This window comes from Ornithodoros turicata, chromosome 2 (assembly GCF_037126465.1).
Source record: "Ornithodoros turicata isolate Travis chromosome 2, ASM3712646v1, whole genome shotgun sequence".
Classification (NCBI taxonomy): Eukaryota; Metazoa; Arthropoda; class Arachnida; order Ixodida; family Argasidae; genus Ornithodoros; species Ornithodoros turicata.
In genome coordinates this window covers 65,784,031-65,805,122 of record NC_088202.1, presented here as the reverse complement: position 1 = coordinate 65,805,122, position 21,092 = coordinate 65,784,031, and the positions used below count along the sequence as shown (strand labels likewise).

The following is a 21,092-nucleotide window of genomic DNA, read 5'->3' as shown; positions in this document are numbered from 1 at the left end:
CAGCCATGCTCCAAAGGACTGACGTGGTGTTAGTCCTTTGGAGCACGGCTGTTGGCTCTCATGCGATGTCTGGGATACCGGGCTGCTCCTCCATGCGCTCTTCTCAACCAATTTTCTCAGTAACTAGGGGCGCAACTTCGTTGTAAAAGTCCGCATGCGACGGAAAAGACAGGAAAATTGCTTCGTTATTCTGGTATGTTTGTTACAAAGAAATTTGTTGTATCTATCGAATGTATATCGAATGTATGTACAGTCGCCGTCCGATTTTTCGGACTCGGCGGGGATCGCGCAAGAGTCTGAATAATCGAGCAGTCCGAAAAAACGAATTTCGCTTCAAAATAAACTTTACTAAGCCCTAGTAGGCTGGGAAAATTTGTCGATGCTTTCCTAACGCGCTTCCAGCTCTGCCTGATAACATCAGCTTCTATTTCCCGAAGCGATATTCCGTCACTGTAAGTGCACTGAGAGAGGCACCGCCGTCATCAAGTCCGCAAGTCGGCTTCACCTAACGCACGCGTGCTTCAGGTGAAGCTCGCTTTACAACGCTGTCGCGCGACTCGCGGGCGGACAGCACGTGCTGGGCCGTTGGCCAAAAACGATTCAAAAGCGCTACGAGAGACCTCTTTTACTAAGAGTAATGGAAAATCAACAATCAACACTGCTTTTTTTTTTCTTCAATATTTTTGTTGGTTGATTTCTTTTGATACGAATTTCATATGATACCAATGGTTTCCGTCACCCCATCAGAGAAATTCGCGGGTTGGGCAAACATAGTCCGAAATATCGAGCGACGGAGCTGCGCGGCGTCCGAAATTTTGGACGTTCTTATACATAATCTCTATGGGAACCGCGGCCGTTCCGCGAACGAGTCCGAATAATCGAGCATGTCCGAAAAATCGGGGTCCGAAAAATCGGTCGGCGACTGTATATATGCAATACCGAATATCATGCCATAGGCTAAGTCCTTCTAGGAGTTAATTAAGTTAAGAATTGACTAAGTTAATTAAGCCCGAAAAACATATATGGGGGGATATGTTTATTAAGAAAAAAAAAAGAAAGGAAAGGTAAGCCAGATGGATGTCGGCTTGTTATTCCAAAAAAAAAGTGAAAGGGGGACGTCAAAAGAGGCAAAGAGAATAAGAAAAACAAAAAGAAGGCAAGTAAAGCAAAAGAAAAATGAAGAACACACAAACTAAAGCTGAAGAATCACACACTCTGGCGGGATCCTATGATGTATGCAGAACTGGTATAGAAATAAGAGGAAGGAAGAACAGAAAAAACAAAACAAAAGAAAAAAACAGAGAGAACGTAAACAGTGAACATGTGCACAACTGAAGGCATTACACCTTTGAAAACTGAGTGCAAAAATAACAAAATGTATTGAATCCTCGGTGTTTGACCCGAAATGCGCGCAATATAATGAATATGGTCAATGAAATGGAGTAGTGGGAGTTGAACCCGCTCCCAACGAATATGCGTTCCGAAGATCCTACCGTTACACCTCACTGGCAGCTGCTGGTACCTTTTCGACTGCTTCGTTTCATTGATCTGATTGCTTTGGGCGAAATTCAGGCTATGTGTTGCGTCATCCTCTGTGTTTCTTCGCCTCACCTTCTACTGTGATAATGAGTATGGTGGGAGGATACATATTTTACAAATTGCAAGATGCATTTTTGGTTTTGTGCCTCTTCGCTGTTTTGACCCGGGCGCGCCGAGCCCCAAAGGTTGGTGTCAGCCTCTTAGCGGGACTTCCCGGGGAAGGCAGCGCCCCCCTAGTTCATGTTCCGGGGGGGCAAGGGCCCCCGCGCCCCCCCGCAGTCGGCGCCTATGAGGCTATATGTGTCTTGCTATCATCTGTAACAACAGTCAGTACAGTTTCAAACGACTTTGCAGCATTGTTCTCGTCCTGGTTGGCACTCTCTAACATACGAGGTGTGTCCAAAAAATACACAAACTGTTTGAATTCCACGGCTCCAGTTGGTTCCAGGGGAATACGCTTGGTGTCGCTAGGTTTCTATACATCAGCTGATGAAACGCCGTTTTCCGATTGGAGATATCTGCATTTGTTGGTTAGCTACGCGGTGTTTAGTGAAGTCTGTTTTTTTTTGTTTGTTTGTTTGTCGGATTTCAGAATGAATGACCTGAAGGAGCAACGTCTTGCTGTGAAATTTTGTGTTAAACTTGGAAAATCTGCGACTGAAACATTTGCTATGCTCAACACGGCTTACGGTGATGTTGCTATGAAGTGTACGGCATGTTTCAAGTGGTATGAACGTTTTAAGGGTGGTCGACAGTCGATTGAAGACGATGAGCGTCCTGGACGTCCTTCCTCGTCAACTGACGACCCACACGTCGACGAAATCAACACCCTGGTGCTGGCAAATTGATGTCTGACCATCAGGGAGGTTGCTTAAGAGTGTGGGATATCAGTAGGATCTTGTTACGAGATTTGGACCGAAAAATTGAGGATGCACCGCGTTGCTGCGAAATTTGTGCCATGCCTGACTGTTCGCAGTCAAATTTACAAAAACTGTCGGAGAAGGCAACTGTGGACGGCCGACACGTTTCTTGCATGACTTCTTGCCTTTTTTTTTCTTCTTTCCTCTTATCAGGCACCTGGGGACCACATTCCCTCGTTCTCCTATACGCTCTTTTCACCCCACGCATTGTGTATGTTACCTGCACTCGTTGTTCTTTCACAGGAGCTCATTTTATTAGTTGCAGAAGACGCTGCAGCAAAAATAGTTTCGGGGGTCACCTCATTTGTTTTTTTAAGGTTTTTTGTCAAGCATGAAAATACGTATCCTGACCAGATTGGAGCCAGATGTTACTGCAGGAAACGTCTGTCCATGCTGCAGTTTGCGTGGAGAGTTGTGGCAGTGCTGGATTATTATGCCAGCGTGGGACCAGTGTTGTGTGTAATCGTTCTCGAAAAACATGGGTTTTCCGATATTTTAGCACAGAATTTTGATATTTTTGCCACAGAAAGCTAGGATCCCAGCTTACCACGGGGGTATCCGACATTTTATGGACCTCACGCTAGGGTTTAGGTATCCAGGCACCCTCCCCTTTGACCTTCCACTCTCTAATGGACACCACAATCACGAGCCACTTGCGGCAGTAATACTAGTTTTTTGTATTATAATACTAATACATAATACCCCACAAAAACGTGTATTATAACACTAATACAAATACTTCCTGAAAACGTATATTATAATACATAATAATAATACTGTATTGTAATGTATTATGGTAGTAAAGGAATACGTGACTTTTTGAAAGGCCCATGGCATACACAACATTTATTTTACAATTTACAGTTCTGTTGTATGAAACAATAGATGAATTACTGATTATTTGGCTTTAATAACATTTTCTCAAAAATTCAATCTTTGAATCGGTGGTGGATCGAGGGAAGGGGGGCGGTTGGGCGATCGCCGCCCCAAAAAAAGTCAGTTTATACATTGGATTTTCCTCTTTCCCCTCCCCCACTACGTGCCCCAACAAAGAAACCCCCTGGATATTTACATATTGAATATGACACACGTCGTCTAAGACCTGTCCCTTTTGAGACTAGCCAGGGTTGAGGGCAACTGTCCCTCCTGAGCTGACACCCGGACGAAGATTTCCCGCCCGCGTACCAGAAGTAGAAGTCTGTCATAGTCATTGACAGAATGGCGTAAATGCAGGCTAGCTGGTGGATTAATTCCATGATAGGCAAGCCTGAGCGATGGGCAAGAACACGTAAACCCCTCTCTCTGCCTTCCCTCGCACCGTCTACATGTTCATGAAGTTCGTTGTTATCAATTAAACGTCTTGCTGGTTTTGAGCCTTCGTGTTTGTGTTTGTATACGTGTTCTTGCCCATCGCTCAGGCTTGCCTATCATGGAATCTGTCCTGGTCCGTACATTAACCTTGGACACAGAGCTAGAAACACTTCTGATTGTTCCTTTTTTCCCCGGGAACTTTATGACCACAGAGGGTACACTGACAAATCCCCAGAGGAGTAGCTGTTCAAAGAGCGGATGACCTAAAACGTGGGGTGTGCTGACCCGCCTGACTCTATTATCACCATGCTGGTAGCGCATAGGGGCTGAACGAACACGTCAAAACCCGAGAAGTATTACTGGAGTATTATAATAGGTGTAATACGCGTTTTTGCGTATTATAATACGTAATACAAATACAAAATGTATTGCACTAATACTATTATAATACAAAGTATTGTAATACATGCCCAGCCCTGCACTTGCCGAACAATCATGACAACTTTTTCATAAGAGATTCGCCAGTTTTTTGTGCCGTTTATGGAAGGGTCGCGAACGCTCACTCCTTAACCTAATTAACTCAGAATTCTATGGAGTTGGGCCTGTTGGAAGTCCTGTACACCCGATATATTGTGCACCTAATTAGCTGTTCACACGTCTTATCTCACTGTATGGCGTACACGGTATTATATCACGGCATATAGCTTTTTGTTTACAAAGCCCTGCAAAAAAAGAAAAAAAAAACGATTGCCGTGCAGAAGCGTATAATCAGCGCGACACGCGGAAGCAGGTGACAGCCTCTTCTTCTTCACGAGACCACGTGTTGAAGAAGCAAACCGGGAAGCATATGTAGTGCAGGGGCGCCAGACGTGACTTAGCAAGCCAAACCATTTCCAAGTTATGCATACTTATTCGTGTTTGTCGAAGGCTCAAAGGGTATCCTGGCCGTCTTCTGGTGTTACCAAAGGCAAGTACCAGGTGCCGCAGCAACCAGGATGTTCCGTATCCTTTCGCCCACAAGCCGTGACGTCCGCGTGTAATGCCGTTGGCCCCACTGCATACTATTCAGCAAGGGCTCTAATATTTCTTTCTTCGTGACGTATAGTAACAACGAAACGGACTAATAACGCGACAAGGTATCGCGAAACTGTCCTCCGTTAGTTTCGTTTCGTCTCGTCACATGTATTGGTCATGTCGTGCCGCAACACACGTGCTGGTGGCTCATGGTGCAGCGTGTCGGTGCGTGCCGTATGACACTAAGTGTCATAACCAGCACGCAGTCACCTTATGGTTGCACTAGGAGGGTGAAGGGGTGCGATCCGTACCGGGTGGCTCGATGGAAGGGACTGACGCGCCGCACCACTAGTATACCGTATACCGCCGCTTCCTCCTTTCCCCTGCGACGCGATGACACAAGAAACGACATGAAGATGTTTTTTTTTTTTTTTCTTCTTTCTGCGCGTGGTATTTGTCATTTGTCGACTGGTATGGAAAGGGATCCATTATGGGGCGGTGACGCAAATAGCTCCCGCACCGGGTGGCGCATACCCTGGTGATGCCACTGCATGTAGTAGTGACTGTAATACGATCGAGTATAAGAAAAAAAAAATGGTCCCCGTAAATTTGGTCCCGCTGGTTGTGTGGGTGGAAAAAAATGGACCCGGAAAATTTGGTCTGGAAAAAAATTGACCCTGGTCTGTGGATGGAAAAAATGGTCCCGAAAAATATATTCCCTGGTTGTGTGGACGGAAAATTTGGTCTGGTCTAGACAAAAAATGGTCCCTGGTTGTGTGGGCGGAAAATTTGGTTTAGAAAAATATGGTTCCTGGTTGTGTGTAAGGAAAATGAGGATCCGGACATTTCGGTGCACGGACGTTTCGGTGTAAAACGTTGCTGAGGGGTCCCAGAAAAATGGTCCTGGGAACGGTTGTCACAATGTCGACATATCATAATAAAACAAAGGGAAGGGGGCGGTTGGCATTGGAAGTAGTGTTGTCAAGAAATTTGGTTTACATAGAGAAGAACGTGCTTTATGTATTTTTGTGCACTATTATAGATTGAAGACCTGATCCGCATGTGTTCGTGGTCTGTCGTGACTTTTAAACTTTTGGGGCATTTTCTTTTTTAATATTTTGTGCCCCATGTTCTGGTCGGTGCTGTACAGATATTCATTTTTTATCTCTTTCTTCAAGAGTAGATGAAGAATTGCTTTTTATTTTTGTAGTGAGTATTATTCCCCTAGGGGGCATCTTCAAGGTACGGATATTATGCAATTTGAATTCCATTTTTTGAGGACGTGCCGGTTACATCTGTGGTGGAAGCATTTGATTAGACGTTATTCCCCTTGTATTCCTACATAATCTTTCCTCGGTGACTGCCGCGTATTTTCAAGGCCTAAACAACCACATAATATTACCGTGGTGCCCCAACAAAGGCTGTTAGACTCGCTGAGCCATAAACTGGTAGTCTTTTCAACAGTAAAAGCAGGGCTTTCATGGGTTATGCACTTGTGCTTCATAGGTATGTCGAAGAGGCGGTTGTGGAATGTATTGCTAAAGTAAGATGTGATAGTCATAAATTTAATTTTAATAATCAACAATTTTTTGCTGGTTTATTTTTAACATAGCTCATCACAATGGATGAGATCATGGATCCCTCACGGGATGGCCATGATGCGATAAAACGGCTTATTTCATGCTTGAAGACTTTTGTTCCATTTATGCAAACTTGAAGAGCCACGGAAAGGTGCAGAGTTTTTATCCAAACGGGAACACAGGAACTGCTGTATTCCCTTCTGAACACCGGGACATGGTAACTTGGTAACTTTTTGGAATACAATGGGAATAACGTCTTGTCATATGATTCCACCAAAGATGTAACCGACACGTCCTCAATCAAATTGCATAATATCCGTACCTTGAAGGTACCCTCTTCGAGATAATACACACTACAAAATGACAAAGCAATTCTTCAACTACTCTTCAAAAAAGAAATTAAAAAATGAATATCTGTACAGCACCAACTAGAACGTGGGGCGCAAAATATTAAAGAAGAAAATGCCCCAAAAGTTTAGCCACGACAGACCACGAACACATTCAGATTATGTTTTAAAGCTATAATAGGGCACAAAAATACATAAAGCACGTTCTTCTCTATGTAAATCAAATTTCCTGACAACACAACTTTGGATGCCAAGCCGCCCTCTTCCTTTTGTTTATGACGACGATATGTCGACATCGTGACAGCCATTCCCGGGACTATTTTTCCCAGAACCGGCGTTGCAGTGATCCCCTGCCGCTGTAACGCTTTGCACCGAAACGTCCGTGCTCCGAAATGTCCGTACACCGAAATGTCCTAGACCCTGGAAAATGTGGTCTCGAAAATTTAGTCCGGAAAAATATGTTCCCAGATAATATTGTCTCTAGGAGTGAGCAGAAAAAATCTGTGCGTAAGAAAATATGGGCATGGTTGCAGATGGTTGCAGCAAGTGTTACCATTCACTCTCTTGATTTGTTCAAATTGGGATACTTTTTTTTTTTTTTTTCGTGCATTAGTGGATAATAAAATCTGCATGCCATTCAATGAGCAATATAAAAGTGATATCATATGCTGGATGCTCATATTTTGTACTGTTAGTCAGGCACAGGTTTTACAGTTGTTCCCTGCATCTTTCCTGTGTGGATGTTTATGGATAATAAAAGCTGTACACCCATTCATTCATTCTTTGACCCCTCTCAACTCTGCTTCTACTGAGGATAAAGTTTATCTGCATATAAGATATAAGAGCACAACTGTAGAACACATGTCTGACCAACAATAGAAAATACCCGCAGCCAGGTCCACTTGGGGAGCTACATCGGGCGACTCCCACGTATAGTAAGCGTGAAGACTGAGTCTCGGAGTGGTGAGTTCAGTTTAAAGCGTTTAAATGCATTTTATTTCACTGGTAGAAATATAGAAAACATGACATTTTGTTTAACTCTGAAATAGTAACTCTTATAAATGAATGTGCGTACTATTTTCCGAAACTATCTGCCAGAAATACGTTGAAGGCAGCAGGCCCTTGGAGAACCGCTTCCTAACCCTGTCGCATTGTCTGTACTCCACTGAATAAAAAAAAGGAGAAAGTAACTGAAGGAACAGACAAATCTGCTCACTACAACTGGTGCAGTGAATGACTGAATGTAATCACTTTTATGTTCCTCATCAAATGGCATGCAGCTTTTATTGTTCATCAACATCAATGTGAATTTTAAAAAAAGCTTATGTCTCTCAATACCAGCAAATCAGTTGGGTAAATGATAGAACTTAGTCGGCTATGATCCGTTTCATTGTCTGTTCGTAACGAAGCTCCTGTTCTTCTGGGTGCACAGAACACTGGGGGACCACCATTTCTGTCCACCCAACCAGGGACCATTTCTTCCAGGACCATTTTTCCCGGGACAATTTTTTTCCAGAACCCGATATGACCTTTGCGCCTTCTGAACATGTGCGCAAGCGGAAGAAAAGGAAAGAATAACTTACGATTAATTAATTAACATTTATGAAAGAATAAAAAAGCTGTAAAAGCTACCTGTTTAAAATATAGTGATCCATCCGTTCAAAGTTCACTGGATTTTTCTTCGCTACTCGCATTCGCAATCTCATTTTTGTTCAGGGACTGGTGTAGTGTCATGTTCCATTAATCAAAACTGTATACTGCTACATTTATTTATTTTTAAAATTCCTTTTCTTTGTATTGTAGCTTTTATTTTTGTCAAGAATGGTCAAAGGGGATGATACCACAAAGAGCACTACTCCCAATAACTATGCTACTGTCTCAATCTTTAAGTTTCAAATACGCGATTGGTTTGGTGTACACGCTTTCTGATCATAAAGTATTCTGATGCATAATCGATGATTGTGGTTGTGTGTCGTCGTTGTTCTTTTCTTTTTTTAATCATATTTAGCTGCTTTGGGTGGAAAGGTATACACCTGTCCTGCAGGTTTCTAAACATTGTAGCTGTAATTTGCAAATTTTTATGTGTGCAGACATCCGTCGTGCCCAGCTGGAACGTGAGCCAACTCCTCCGCCCCCTACAGCAGAGGACCTGGCCCTGAAGCGCCAACAGCAGCGCAAACGGCCCAAGAAGCCTCGGCCTCCCCCTACCACTGTGTCACCCTCCGAGTTGTCCTCCTCCTCGGTGGCCCCCACTCGGCCCTCGCCAAAGGCCAAGAGGCCCCGCAAGGGCTCCCGAGGTGCAGAAGAAGACTACGAGCTCTTTGTAGAGGCTCTCATGGTCCGACTTAGAGCCCTGCCACCGCTACGGATCCTGGAACCCCTTATCCGGCCAAACTTCAATATCGGGGTGGCTTTTGGCCGTGGCGATTTAAACCTTAGAGGTGAGTTATTTGCTTTTCTGACGTGATGTGGGAATGGTACTGGAAAATTGAATTACGATATATCGAATGATGTATGGAAGATCACCTTCCATTTCCAATGTTATTTACCCACAAACAACAACAAGAGTCACGCAAGGGATCAATAGAGAATTAGAATCGTTGGCACACTCAACTTCCTGTACATCTTGCGGACAGGCTATGGGGCTCCTTCAGATGAGTTTTAGTGCAATGGACTCCGACTGTGCCATCGTGGCAACACCTGTCACCAATGGAAAGGATTGAGTGGCTCACATGTTTTGTACAGTGTTATTGTGCTGTTTGCTTTGCTTCTGTTTTGTGATCAACGATGGTGTCTGACTTCCCTGCGTTCTTTCTTTTTAATCATTTACAAATGAGAAAATTAACGGTGTATCTTCTACAGTGAAGCGCTTGCGTAAAATTTGAGAGGTCTCTCCTCGCCAGGTTGCCATAGATGTGTTTTGGAAAATGGAAAGGGGCTCCCTTTGAGGTTTAGGGAGTGGTTGGTACGTAAAAGGTACCATCCTCTGACTTGGCAGGTTCCACTTTGATTGGCTGGCATGGAGCAATACAGAGTCAGAATTGGAGGGCGCTTTCAATTCTCTAGAACCCTCTATTGTATGTGCATTTGTATTGCATTCACATGCTCACCGACTTATGGGTTCTCATTATTTTCTTTCATTATTCGTGTACGGGGCTAATGCGTGCATCAAAAATTGCAAAATTAAAATACCACGGTCATCCGTCTTCACTGGTTTACCTTTGTAAGACAAGTGCATGCAAATGTATGGTGAGCACTAGTACATTTGTATTGATAAAAAAACTCATTTGAATGCAAAAGGATGATACAACCAGAACGAATAAACGAATCCGAGATAATGTGCATAACACATGTTGCAGGGCAGCAATAAAGTTTGCACAGCTACAGATTTCTGAGAGCTCTATTTCTTTAAATATATATGTAGGCTAGAGCCCTGTAGACTCTAGGTTACAAGATATAAATCCTTAAAATGGCTAAAGCACGAAAACAGAATCCCTATGACATAAAGGTGGTATATGCAGATATACAAAATTTGTTGTGTTATGTGCAGAGACTCCACTGAAGGGCAGCTTTGGCAAAGCAACACTGCCTAGCCAGGCTGATGTGTATGCATCATTCCCCTTTGGGGACCAGCCTCCCCCTCCCGTGACACCCTCCTCTGTCGTGAACCCATCCCCAACCCCCCTCAGGGGCTTCTACAACCAGGAGTTCTCCATGCATACCAGAGGTAACCTATTACACCACATTGATGATTGATGCGTGTACCGGTGAAGTGATTGTGATTTTTTGTTCTTTGTCTTTGACATGTCTGTTTTAGACATTCTTGTTGATTTGCTGTGCCTTTTGTGACTTTGAATGCTGATTCTGATATATTAGCGTGAACAGATGCTAGCCCTTGGTATTAGCTGTCAGTGTAGCACAGTGAGCCGTAACCTTTTTTCTTACCTCTTTCCTGCAGTAACTTCCGGTGGTGCGGATTCCAATAGGTGCCGGTGAGTAGGAACCTAGCTGATTTTATTTTTATTTTTTTTCCCCTTTAACATTTTGAATGTGTACCTGCAGTGATGTGGACAGTCCCGACAGTATCGTGGGCGCCTCGTCGCCAGAGAGCGCCATGTTTGATGCTCCATACAACTTCCGTGGCCTCCAGCTCATCGACGAGGACAGCAACGACTCGTCCAGGTCCCTCAGCTCCCCCACGGTGCCCATTGTCGCGCCCATCCCTGTCAAAGGTCTCCTTTGTTCCCATTTCTATGTTTGAATCCGATGTGCCATGTTGCTCAACTTTGTTTTGTTTTATGTAGCTGTTCCCGTTCCTGCACTAAAGCCATTCACGGACGAGAAGGTTGGTTGCTCTCTTGAGACATTGCTTGTTGAGTTGATGCGGGGCTTTGCTGCTCTAACCTGGTGATGGAGGTGAACTATTCCAAAATGTGTGAGTCTTACCTGCGCAGGACAAAGAGAATGCGTTTCCGGGAGCTGTGCGTCCAAAGGTGTGCCTGCCTGGTCAAGCGTTCGGTGGTGGACCTCCTACACCACTGCGGGACTCTGCCAATGTGTCTGTGACCCTGACCCTCACCTCTGAGGCTGTGGGTGACATCAGGGGGGTGCTCTGCTCCCTGGCCAAGCTCCTGCAGATAGAACCCCCGTCATCGTACGATATCATCGAGCGTACCACCACGCCACCCAGTCAGAAACTGGGGCTCTACAGTAACAGTGAGTTTGGGTTCAGAATAAAAAAAGTATTTGAAGGGAGACCTCTCTACAAGCCTTCTTATGTGGTTGACATCAGAAAATCTCCTACGTATGCTCTTTTTATATTAGTCCGCTTTCAGTAACCCAAAGTTGTCAGCTTACTCCTTGCCAGTCTTGAAATATCCAGTGTGGGAGGTTAAAACGTTCAGTTCAACTCAACTGAACTCAACTCAGTTCAACTCAGCTGGGTTCAACAACTGGGTTCGACTCAGTTCTGCACAAGAGTGTGAAAAGGGTACAAATGCAGTCAGTTCAATCAGTCCTAGTCAAGTTTTACAATTAAGCTCTGACATTTTTTCTTTTTTTTTTCATTGAATAACATTTGTAGTGGGGAGGTGTCTTTGAAATGCCTGCTCCACAGAGTGGTCGAAATGCGAAAGCACATTCAACACAGGTTTCTCTGAGGAAAGGCGTGCACTTGACTTGGGAAATTGTGCGGTGTGCTAAAAAGTACTACGGCAAACTTACGACAGTACCATGTTGCTGCTCCCTCGTTCTGCTCCCTGTTTTTTTATTTTATCTAGCTTTACCTGTGGATATTAAGACTGGATCATATTCTGATATTTCACAAGACTCCTATAAGGTTATACAGTCAAACCTCGGTATAACGAAATGCCATGTGACGACATTCGCAGTGCAGCGAAATAATTTGTATTCAATGCCACAGCTGACTGCCATATTTCATCAGGCTCAGTACAACAAACTATCTGGTACAATGAAAGAAATTGTGCTCCCTGTGAGTTTCTTTATATTGAGGTTCAACTGTATTGGATGTTTTGTGTGCCGTAGAAAACAAGGAGGTGACATTGGAAGAGGAGGCAGAGTACTTGGTGGATGGGAAGCAACGTTTCTGCCGCCACTGTGAAATCATGGTCTCCCGCTCGGGTGCTGTCAAGAAGCAGGCTTCGCAGCTCCAGTCTTCCGGCAGCCCCAAGGAGGAACAGGTACGTGAACTTATACTGAAGCCTCTGTTTTGACAGATGAGTTGAAACAGTTTGAAATGGATTATATGTGATTGCATTTGCTGCCTCCTGATGGATGTTTGACTCTGTCTAGTTTTGGATAGTGATAAATTTTCTGCATCTGGTTGTTTATAATTAAGGAATTTGTGTGGCACAATCTGAAAGAAAAAAAAAGGAGGAAATTACGGCAATGAGTGTAGCAACTGTAGCATTGTATCATTGCATATTAGTGATAGCCGAAAGGACTCTCTATTTACGTACCAAGTTTTTCATTACTCTGTGATGGGAGTCTTTTTGTCTTAACTTTGTCTTAACTTTGTTAACTTGTCTTGATTTTTGCTTTCCATTTTATGGTTTTGTTTGCTCAGCAATTTCCATTTTGAGGATAAATGTCCTGGAAGGGTAGTAAAGTAAATGTTGCACCCAATTAGTTTGAAGCTAGAGTGAGGCATGTTCCTATACAATGCAGCATATGTCACGTAATGTTTGTGTGTAAAATGTCAGTTGGTATGTGCTGGAATTTTGAGACACAGGGTCATGTCCTGTGAAAGGAACTACTGGTGGACCTGCTGAAAACTGGCCATGGCCAGGTCGTATTTGTCATCTCAAAAATTATCGTGACAATAGTAAGATTAAAGCCACGCACTACTTATGTCATAACTGCTTTGCATAAGCACAGAGTATGGCAATAACTGTAATTTGTGTGTCTAATAACGCAGCTGTTCAATATTTTCTGCTGTTTCCGTAAAACGATAATTTTGCTCACTTATATATGGTCCCTCGTAATGACACTTGAATTTGCACTTCACCTTGCCCCATATCGTTTTTGATATGCTGGTGTGTCATTACTGAGTTCTTGCACCTTGCAAAAAAAGAAAAGTTCAAGAACCAGGAGTGTCTTAATTGTGTGCTAGCTAGATGCAATTTGTTGATTTTTAAAAAAAATTGAATTACTGGACCAAGGAGGGACTGAGCCAGCTATCCAGAGCTGCCAGATATCCAGAGGACATGTTTTATGCATTCTGCAGGGACCACGCTGCAGGCACAGCGTGGCATGTGTTCCCCTACCGAAAAGGGAACATGATATTTGAACAGCGTGGTTTAGTTGATTGAGCAAGCAAAGCTCTCTGAAAGGATGCTGTGGCACCTGATTGTATCACCTAGATAACTTGGGGTATGGGAGGATATCCTGCATATCATCACTTGGGGTACACTAAAGATGTCATTTAATGCAAAATTACATACCATGCAACCTCGTTTTCGGTTAAGTTAGCCAGATGACAACATACTTGACTACGTCAGTATTTGACAGTCTCCACCACGTTCACGCGCCCCTAATTTTCGCATATTTTGAGAATTGAAAAACTTGCAAAATTTATGGCATGCAACAATTTTGAATGAAAATTGTCACTTTCAAAACAGTGATACAGCAGTGCACATCCTATAGCTTTAATGCTCTCTCTTTGATAAGCAGACCACACAAGGTTCACAATGTTTAATGTGTGAGTGTATCAAGCCATTTGTCAAGCACGGCATTGGTATCTTCATATGTGCATGTCCTTAGTCTTTACTGCATCGTGCTGGTTTGACCCACAACCATATCTTCCAAACTTCTTTTTCACGATGCCAGGCAGAACTGGTTAGGAGATTCAGGACATCTTTGCAATAACCTTACGTTTTGTGCTACGGGCATCTACTTCTTGAAACGACTTCGGGTTCTCGAGGAACATAAGAACTTTTTGACGCATGTTGTTACAGTAACTATGTGATGCCTACACAACTACACGATGAGAAGTCTTTCTTCATTACATCAGTTCCTTCGGTACGATTGTCATTGCTATAGAGGGAAAAAATATATGGGTGTCAAAAGCAGTTTAATTGAGGCCGCAGGTTTTCTTCGGTACATGCAGTGTTCACTACATCTTGAACTTTGCGAAAATAGTCAGCTGTAATAACAGCATAGCCATTCACATAACTGAGAGTAACTTTGTGGCTGAGCGAGACGTGCAAGTTATGTATGTCAACATCTGTGCTAGCAAGCTCTTTTGTGAGCAACCTCTTGCTTGAGCTAGATGCGTTCGGGGTTGGAAAATACCCGAGATATAAAAAAAAAGCCCACTGGGCTTTTTGATTTTATGTTAAGTGTTATTGGGCATATGTTTCTTTTCTTTTTCTTTTTTTTTACACAATACCCTATATCCCCAATCATTTCCTGGTATCTTTGTTTTCACATTCAATACTTATATGCCCAACAATTGCTTTGAAAACAATTGTCCCAGAATAAAGAGAAACCAACAAACAATCTTGAAACATGAACAAAGCTGGCACAAAACTTCATTGTGAACGCTGCATGTTTCGTAAGGGGTTGAGCAAAAATTTGAAGAGCAACAAAAGTTGAACTGCATTACTGTCAAGGCATTTTGATATATGACATCTGCATGTATTTGACATCCTGATGTGCATAATTTGTGTGCCTCGTGGTTGCGGCAATGGAGGGAAGATAGCCCCTGCATGGAAAGAAGTACGACATTATGATGTTGTATGGTATCAAAATTACTGTGCAAAAAAAAAAAAAAAACATGCAGATGTCAGACAGCTGTAAAAAGGTGCACAGAACCAGAAGCTACTAACATGGCTGAGCCAAGCTTTAATCTCATGGGTTTTATACACCCCAGGAGGAAATGGTAGGAAGATGGACAATAGAAAATCATAGAAAAATTGTGTCCTGGGTTGACTTCACAGGGAACTGTGCCAACATTTTCTCTTAAAGTAGTATCTGAGAAAAACCCAGGAAAGCTCCCAGATGGCTCAGCCGGTGCTAGCACATGAATCCGGGTCAGATACTGGTTTCGTGTTGTAAGGCGATCAGCTTGGTCACGGGTGCTGGTTATATGTTATGGTAGATTGAGACATGCTTATCTTGGTACTGTGTGTAGTTATGGGATCTTTGCAGAATGTTGCAGCATTTCTGTTTTGCTTTTTCTATGTTTTGCCCACTGAATCTCAGATTCGTAAATCCTACTCAGCCGAAAGCTAGGAGCCTAATTGTAAACTTTCAAGACTGTTGCCGCTGTTGTGACCTTCGTGATGCAAAAGAACCTATTGGATGATAAAATGGCATAAATGCAAGCTAGCTGGTGGAAAAACTTCATATGCAAAAAGCCTGAACATGGCCACACAGAAAAATGGCACAACACAGAACCCACAACTCAAGCCTGGGTTATGTCATTTTTTTCCTTGTGCCCACACTCAGGCTTTTCTGTTAAATATTACTCAGATTATCAGACTACTAATGATCTAATATGTAAGGGCGACGTCATTACATGTCTGCTGGTAAATTTGGTTAGCCTATGGTAAACACTGAGGGCGATCTTGCACGTCATCGATGTATGGGACGCCCCGTTAGGCCAGAAAAATGTGTGTTGTAAGCCTCGACACACTTTAAAATAACCTTGCGATATTAACCGCTAAATACTGTATAAGTAGTAATTTTCGCGATGACCTAATTTTCGCGAATTTTGTGACCGCTCTTTTTTTCGCGAATTTAAAGTTCCGCGAATTATTTGACCCAGTGACAGCAAATATGCGAACAAAATATGTAAGAAATTTGACTGAGGACGCCGAGGCAACATATGTATGCGTTTTTTCACGGTATTTCACTGTATTGCCTCACAAAGTGGTCAGTCCTCCGCTGCAAGAGGAGACAGTAGTCCAGCCTTCGTGCATCTCGCGTGGGTGTCGGCGTCCTGCAGAATTGCTTGTAAGCCTCGATCATCCAGCATGGCATGTATGGGTCTTAACATGCCGCCATGTGGGTCGGCCCTTGTACAGGTTGCCGCGTCACTATCGAGTGCAAATCGTTGTTGTGAATGGATACGCCATACAGTAACTGTTCTGCTAAGCCAGAAAAATGCGTGTCACGTACCTCGACACCTGTTATCGTGTCTTTGCGATAGTGGCAGCTAGATATGTAAAATGTTGGCAGTTCATAGACGGATAAATTATCTATAGTTGTTAATGGGTGCACCACGTTCATTCGTGTATCCTTGTTTCATGTATGGCTGAATGCCTAGCTCAGTTTTGTTGACTTGTGTGCAGCGTTAGTTCAGCTATTGGTGCCATTTAGCTTCGATTTTTTAATACTCGTGAGCCCCTAGTTTTGATCGGAACATTTAGTAGTCGTACATCGGAAAACCTAGGTCTAACTAAAATTCTGTTGGCCCTGCAGGGGTCCACTTATGTCATGCAGTAGGTGCCAGCACAAACGTAGCACAAAGCCAGCGCAAAATGTAGAGGTAGTGTAGAATGTAGGAATTGAGATAGCTTTAACAGAACCTTACAAGCATTAACACTTATGTTTCAGCATCCAGACCACATCAGTGTGATCATATTATTATGATACTATCTTGTATTATGTCCGGTATCATATCTATATATGTAGTATAAGTGTCAATATTAGCTGTAAACTTGGGCTCTTTGTTAGGCCTCTTCTTCCCTGCCGTGATTCCTAGTAAATACAAATAATCTCAAAAATATTGTTTGTGTTAACTACATAGTGGGCCCAAGCTGAAAAATATACACATGTTATAAAGCACCTGTGGTTTCCGTTAGGCATGTATCCTGTGGCACTACTGTGAGCTGTCTGGAGTCTCTGATATTACAGTTAAAGATATGCTGAGCCCACAAGAAATTTCCAAATTTACTTTTGGAGTGAACCCTAGCAGAGCAAGGGTTCACATGCTTTGGCTTTACATGTGCACTGCTATTGCTCATTGTGAATCATGCTTGGGCTGTATGTGTAAGCAGATATGTCATGTGGTTCATTCAGGAAGCTTGCATGTTGTAAAATATACGATATTTTTGGCATGGTACATTAGATGTTTTTGTCATGAATCCACTTCCAGTACACTTTGACCTTTTTGTCATGTTTAGCTTGCGTGTGCACCATTATGTCTACACTAGCGGAGGCATGACTGTTTCCTGGTGTGGCTATTCTAGTAGTTGATATGGGCTTCAGTGTATACAGGACAAACAACTTTGTGTCTTCAATACGAACGGCAAGACTGGTACTGGAGTTCAGCCATAGATCGCTCTGATGGATAGGTGAAGTTAACTGTGCATTGATAGAAGATTACTGAGGTGCTTCACAAAGACAAAATGGTTTAAAGAGGCAGTTTCGTGTGGGCATGCAGGTTATCTCTCCCCAAAAGACCTAGTTATTAAATAAAGGAATTAAGCTGATAAAAGGGCCAAGGGAAAGTTTCTTTGAACCTGAACAAGGGCAACTGTTTCTTTGAACTTGAGGAGAACCTTGGAGGACAAGGAACTAACACACATCATACTCGGGATGGCATGCAGATGACTTTGACTGCACAAAGCTGTATTACCTGTTCAATGCAGTCAACATCCGGCCTCTGCTATTGCAATATATATTTCTGTAAATTTCCTAAAACTAATTTGTTTTTCTTACTGCAACTTTCAGTCTTGTTTATAGTATAGCACAATTCAGTAATAATATCGTCAAGGGTGTGACAAGAAAGGGGCAAGTAGCACGGGCAACAAAAGAAACAATACTTTCGCGTGTGTCTTTTGTGGAAATATATGAAGAATGGCCCAGCTGACGTGGCAACCATAGCAGAAGTGACAGTTTTACACCGTAACACAGCCAACGATGACGAAGCTTCGATGTCACTCTAAAATTCTCTGGGAAACAGGATTGGTCTTCCACTACCAGGACGTGGACAAGTCAGCGGCCACCTGCTGCAAATGACGACTCAGGGTTAGGCGTGCTGATGAGCGGCTCTGAGTGTTGAATACTGATCTGTGCACATTTCTTGCAAGCCATAACGATTTGCTAAATTTGACTGTTCATGGTGGGCCTAGCCTTGCATCGTTCGATTCCCGAATGACCCTCATAGGTCAGTTGCAGCACCTCCTGACACATTGTGTTCAAAACAGTAATACCTTTCAGCAAAAATTCATCACACGCCGTGACAGACATGAGACAGATCCTGAACTGCTGGGTTTGAGGTGAAATTGTGTCAAGCTCAGCTGACAATAAGAGCATTACAAGGGGACTGTGATCTGTTTCAACGTGGAACTTGATGCCCCTCAGAAACTGGTCAAAGCACTTTATGGCTCGAATGACATTCAGGGCTTCCTTTTCCATTTGGCTGTAACTGCCTCTTGTGGTCATAAGAGACCGTGATGCATAGACCACCATCCTTTGTTTTCCTGAAGGCTGATCTTTGAACAGGATATCCTCTAGGCCAGTGGTTCTGAACTTACGTTGTTCAAGGGACCCCTTCCATCAACGGACATACTACTAAAAGTGCTGTGTAGAAATGCGTTAGGCGAACTATATGTAGCATATTATCTGTTTTGTTTCATTATTTTAGTCAAGCTTTTCCTGCAAAAATGGCCATGTAGTCAGGAGACAAAGCATTTTGCTGTTGCTGCTTCGAGCTCATGCCAACATCTGCCTAGAGCAATCTCTGATCTCATGCTCTGCAGCTCACTGCACATCCCATGAGCCCAGCCGCCAACTGTCCATCGTTGTCATCGTCAACACCATCACACCTCTCCCTCCAAAAGAAAGTCTCCAGTCAATCATGTACAGTTCAACACAAGTCAAGTCCAGACCCGTCTAATCTAATCCTGGTCACAGCACCAGTCAAACTTGTCCTCCAAAATGACCACATAGTCGGAAAGACAAAGCCTTTTAATGTGGCTCCTTTGAGCTCATGCAAATGTCTGCCCAGAACAATCTCTGATCTCTCACTTCACGGCTCACTGCATGTTCCATGAGTCGAGCTGCCAACCATCCATGATCGTCATCGTTGACACCATCACAATTTATTTAATTGTTTAATTATTGTTTCATCACAAGATGTCGCTTTGCCAGATTCATTTAACTGTTGGCAGTACTTCTCCGCAGATAACACGATTCTGCTTGTAAGTCCATGTAGACAGGATAGTACCTCTGACTTTCCAAGTGTTCGGCCTGCTTTCGGCACACAAGAAAGCAACAAGGCTTGGCAGTTTTCGCAGCCGGTGATGACAATAGCTGATGGCTCTACTCTTTTTGACGAGTGTCTGCTACGGCACCTTGGTCCAATGATCACAATGCCAATCCTGATGGCAACAGTGCCTGGCACACGTATAGTTTGCCTGAAGTAGTCGATAGAGTCGGTTGTCTTGTTATTGGTAGTAATTTGTGTGTGTGTACGAACCCGTACCATTCCGTGGCTTCGTGGATCCTTGCCGACCATGCCTTCTGCAACCACTAGGACAGGGTTTCGTTTTCATTTTTCAAAAATTTTTTCATTTTTCAAAACTCTTGCTGTCTATGACAACACCCTCATGGATGCGGATCTGAAGTTTGGCCTGTCGCAGAGAGGGCTTTGAGGTGCGACACAATTTGTCAACAACGCTAGAATCAAGAAGTCTGATGATGAACCTATCAACAACCAGGCCAATGATCGCTGAAGTGTATTTTTTACTTTTTTATGCATGCCCGAAGCGCTTTGTAGCAGTCCTGCTTCCTTCCTGTGGTTGAAGCGAATGCGCTTGACTTCACGTACCAGGTGGGTGAAGCGGACAGTAAACTTTCCCTTCACGACGTCTAGCAAGAGCCAATCTTCGCTTGTTAAGGCTTGAATGTCGATGATCCTGTGTGCTTATTGGGAGCCCAGGGTGTACGAGGGTGTCCTGAGCTGGGCGCCACCCCAGCATTCACTACAACATGTATGGATTATTTGCAATACGGCATTTGTGCCATGCAGGGTGAAAGTAGCTGACATGTGCAGCCAGCAGCAACATATGCCAATGCTGGCATTTGTGTCATGGGTATGAACCATTGAATGCCATCACTCTCGCATGCAGATCATTTGCAACCTGGGGTCTCTCTGCTTGCTTGTAAACTTTTTGTTGTTGTTTAGCCCCTCCGTCTTTTCCTCATATGTTGCAATACTTGACGCTCTGGTTCAGTGCACTTCTCAATAACTTAAGCAAGTTTCAAAAGAAATCTAGTAGCAATTTGAGGCTCTTGACATTAGAGCCTTGTGACATAGCGTAAATTTTCACATATGCTGCTGGTGTGAAGTTTTTTCCGCACTTCAAGTGTTACCGGGAGAATGCAAAGTGAGGATAAAAGTTCATGCTGATTATTATTTCTTTGCAACTTCCAGATATTGGTCTGTGCAATTATCTTTCTATGGGAATATTTTTTAGGGCAAAAGCACCTTACATGTTTTTCTATGTAATATCAGCATCGCTGCGCCGTAAATTATTCTACAGATTTTTAGGAATGATATCACAACTCATTATCTTATCATACCATTATACTATTATTATATATTATTATATTATATTATTATATTATAGTATTATATTATCACTTTCATTATTAGGGCATCATTTTCAGTTTGTGTTGCACTTTTGAAGAGTCTTTACATGTTGTTGCTCCCATGTGTGTGTACTCTGTTACATTAGGATGGAGCATGGTCAAAGAAATGGTCAATGGGGCTTCGTAAAAATTTTATGCAAATATTTTACAAACTTTCAAAAAATATATATGCCACTTTTTGTTAAGTAAGGTATCCTCCCAAAAGTGCAGGTGTTTTGATTGATTGATTGATTGTTTTTTTGTTGTTTTTTTTGCAC

The 21,092-nt window shown here is 43.1% G+C and overlaps 1 protein-coding gene across 8 annotated transcripts in view; it reads left to right on the top strand.

The window, feature by feature from the left end:
* LOC135385516 (histone-lysine N-methyltransferase 2C-like) overlaps positions 1-21,092 on the top strand; it is a 148,983-nt gene that overhangs the window by 111,857 nt on the left and 16,034 nt on the right. For all 8 annotated transcript variants that reach the window (XM_064614866.1, XM_064614869.1, XM_064614867.1 and 5 more), the window contains 7 exons: positions 8,802-9,152; positions 10,262-10,438; positions 10,670-10,703; positions 10,774-10,943; positions 11,016-11,056; positions 11,166-11,427; positions 12,256-12,410. In XM_064614866.1, the coding sequence (XP_064470936.1) occupies positions 8,802-9,152; positions 10,262-10,438; positions 10,670-10,703; positions 10,774-10,943; positions 11,016-11,056; positions 11,166-11,427; positions 12,256-12,410 (1,190 nt within the window). The remainder of the gene's footprint in view (positions 1-8,801; positions 9,153-10,261; positions 10,439-10,669; positions 10,704-10,773; positions 10,944-11,015; positions 11,057-11,165; positions 11,428-12,255; positions 12,411-21,092) is intronic.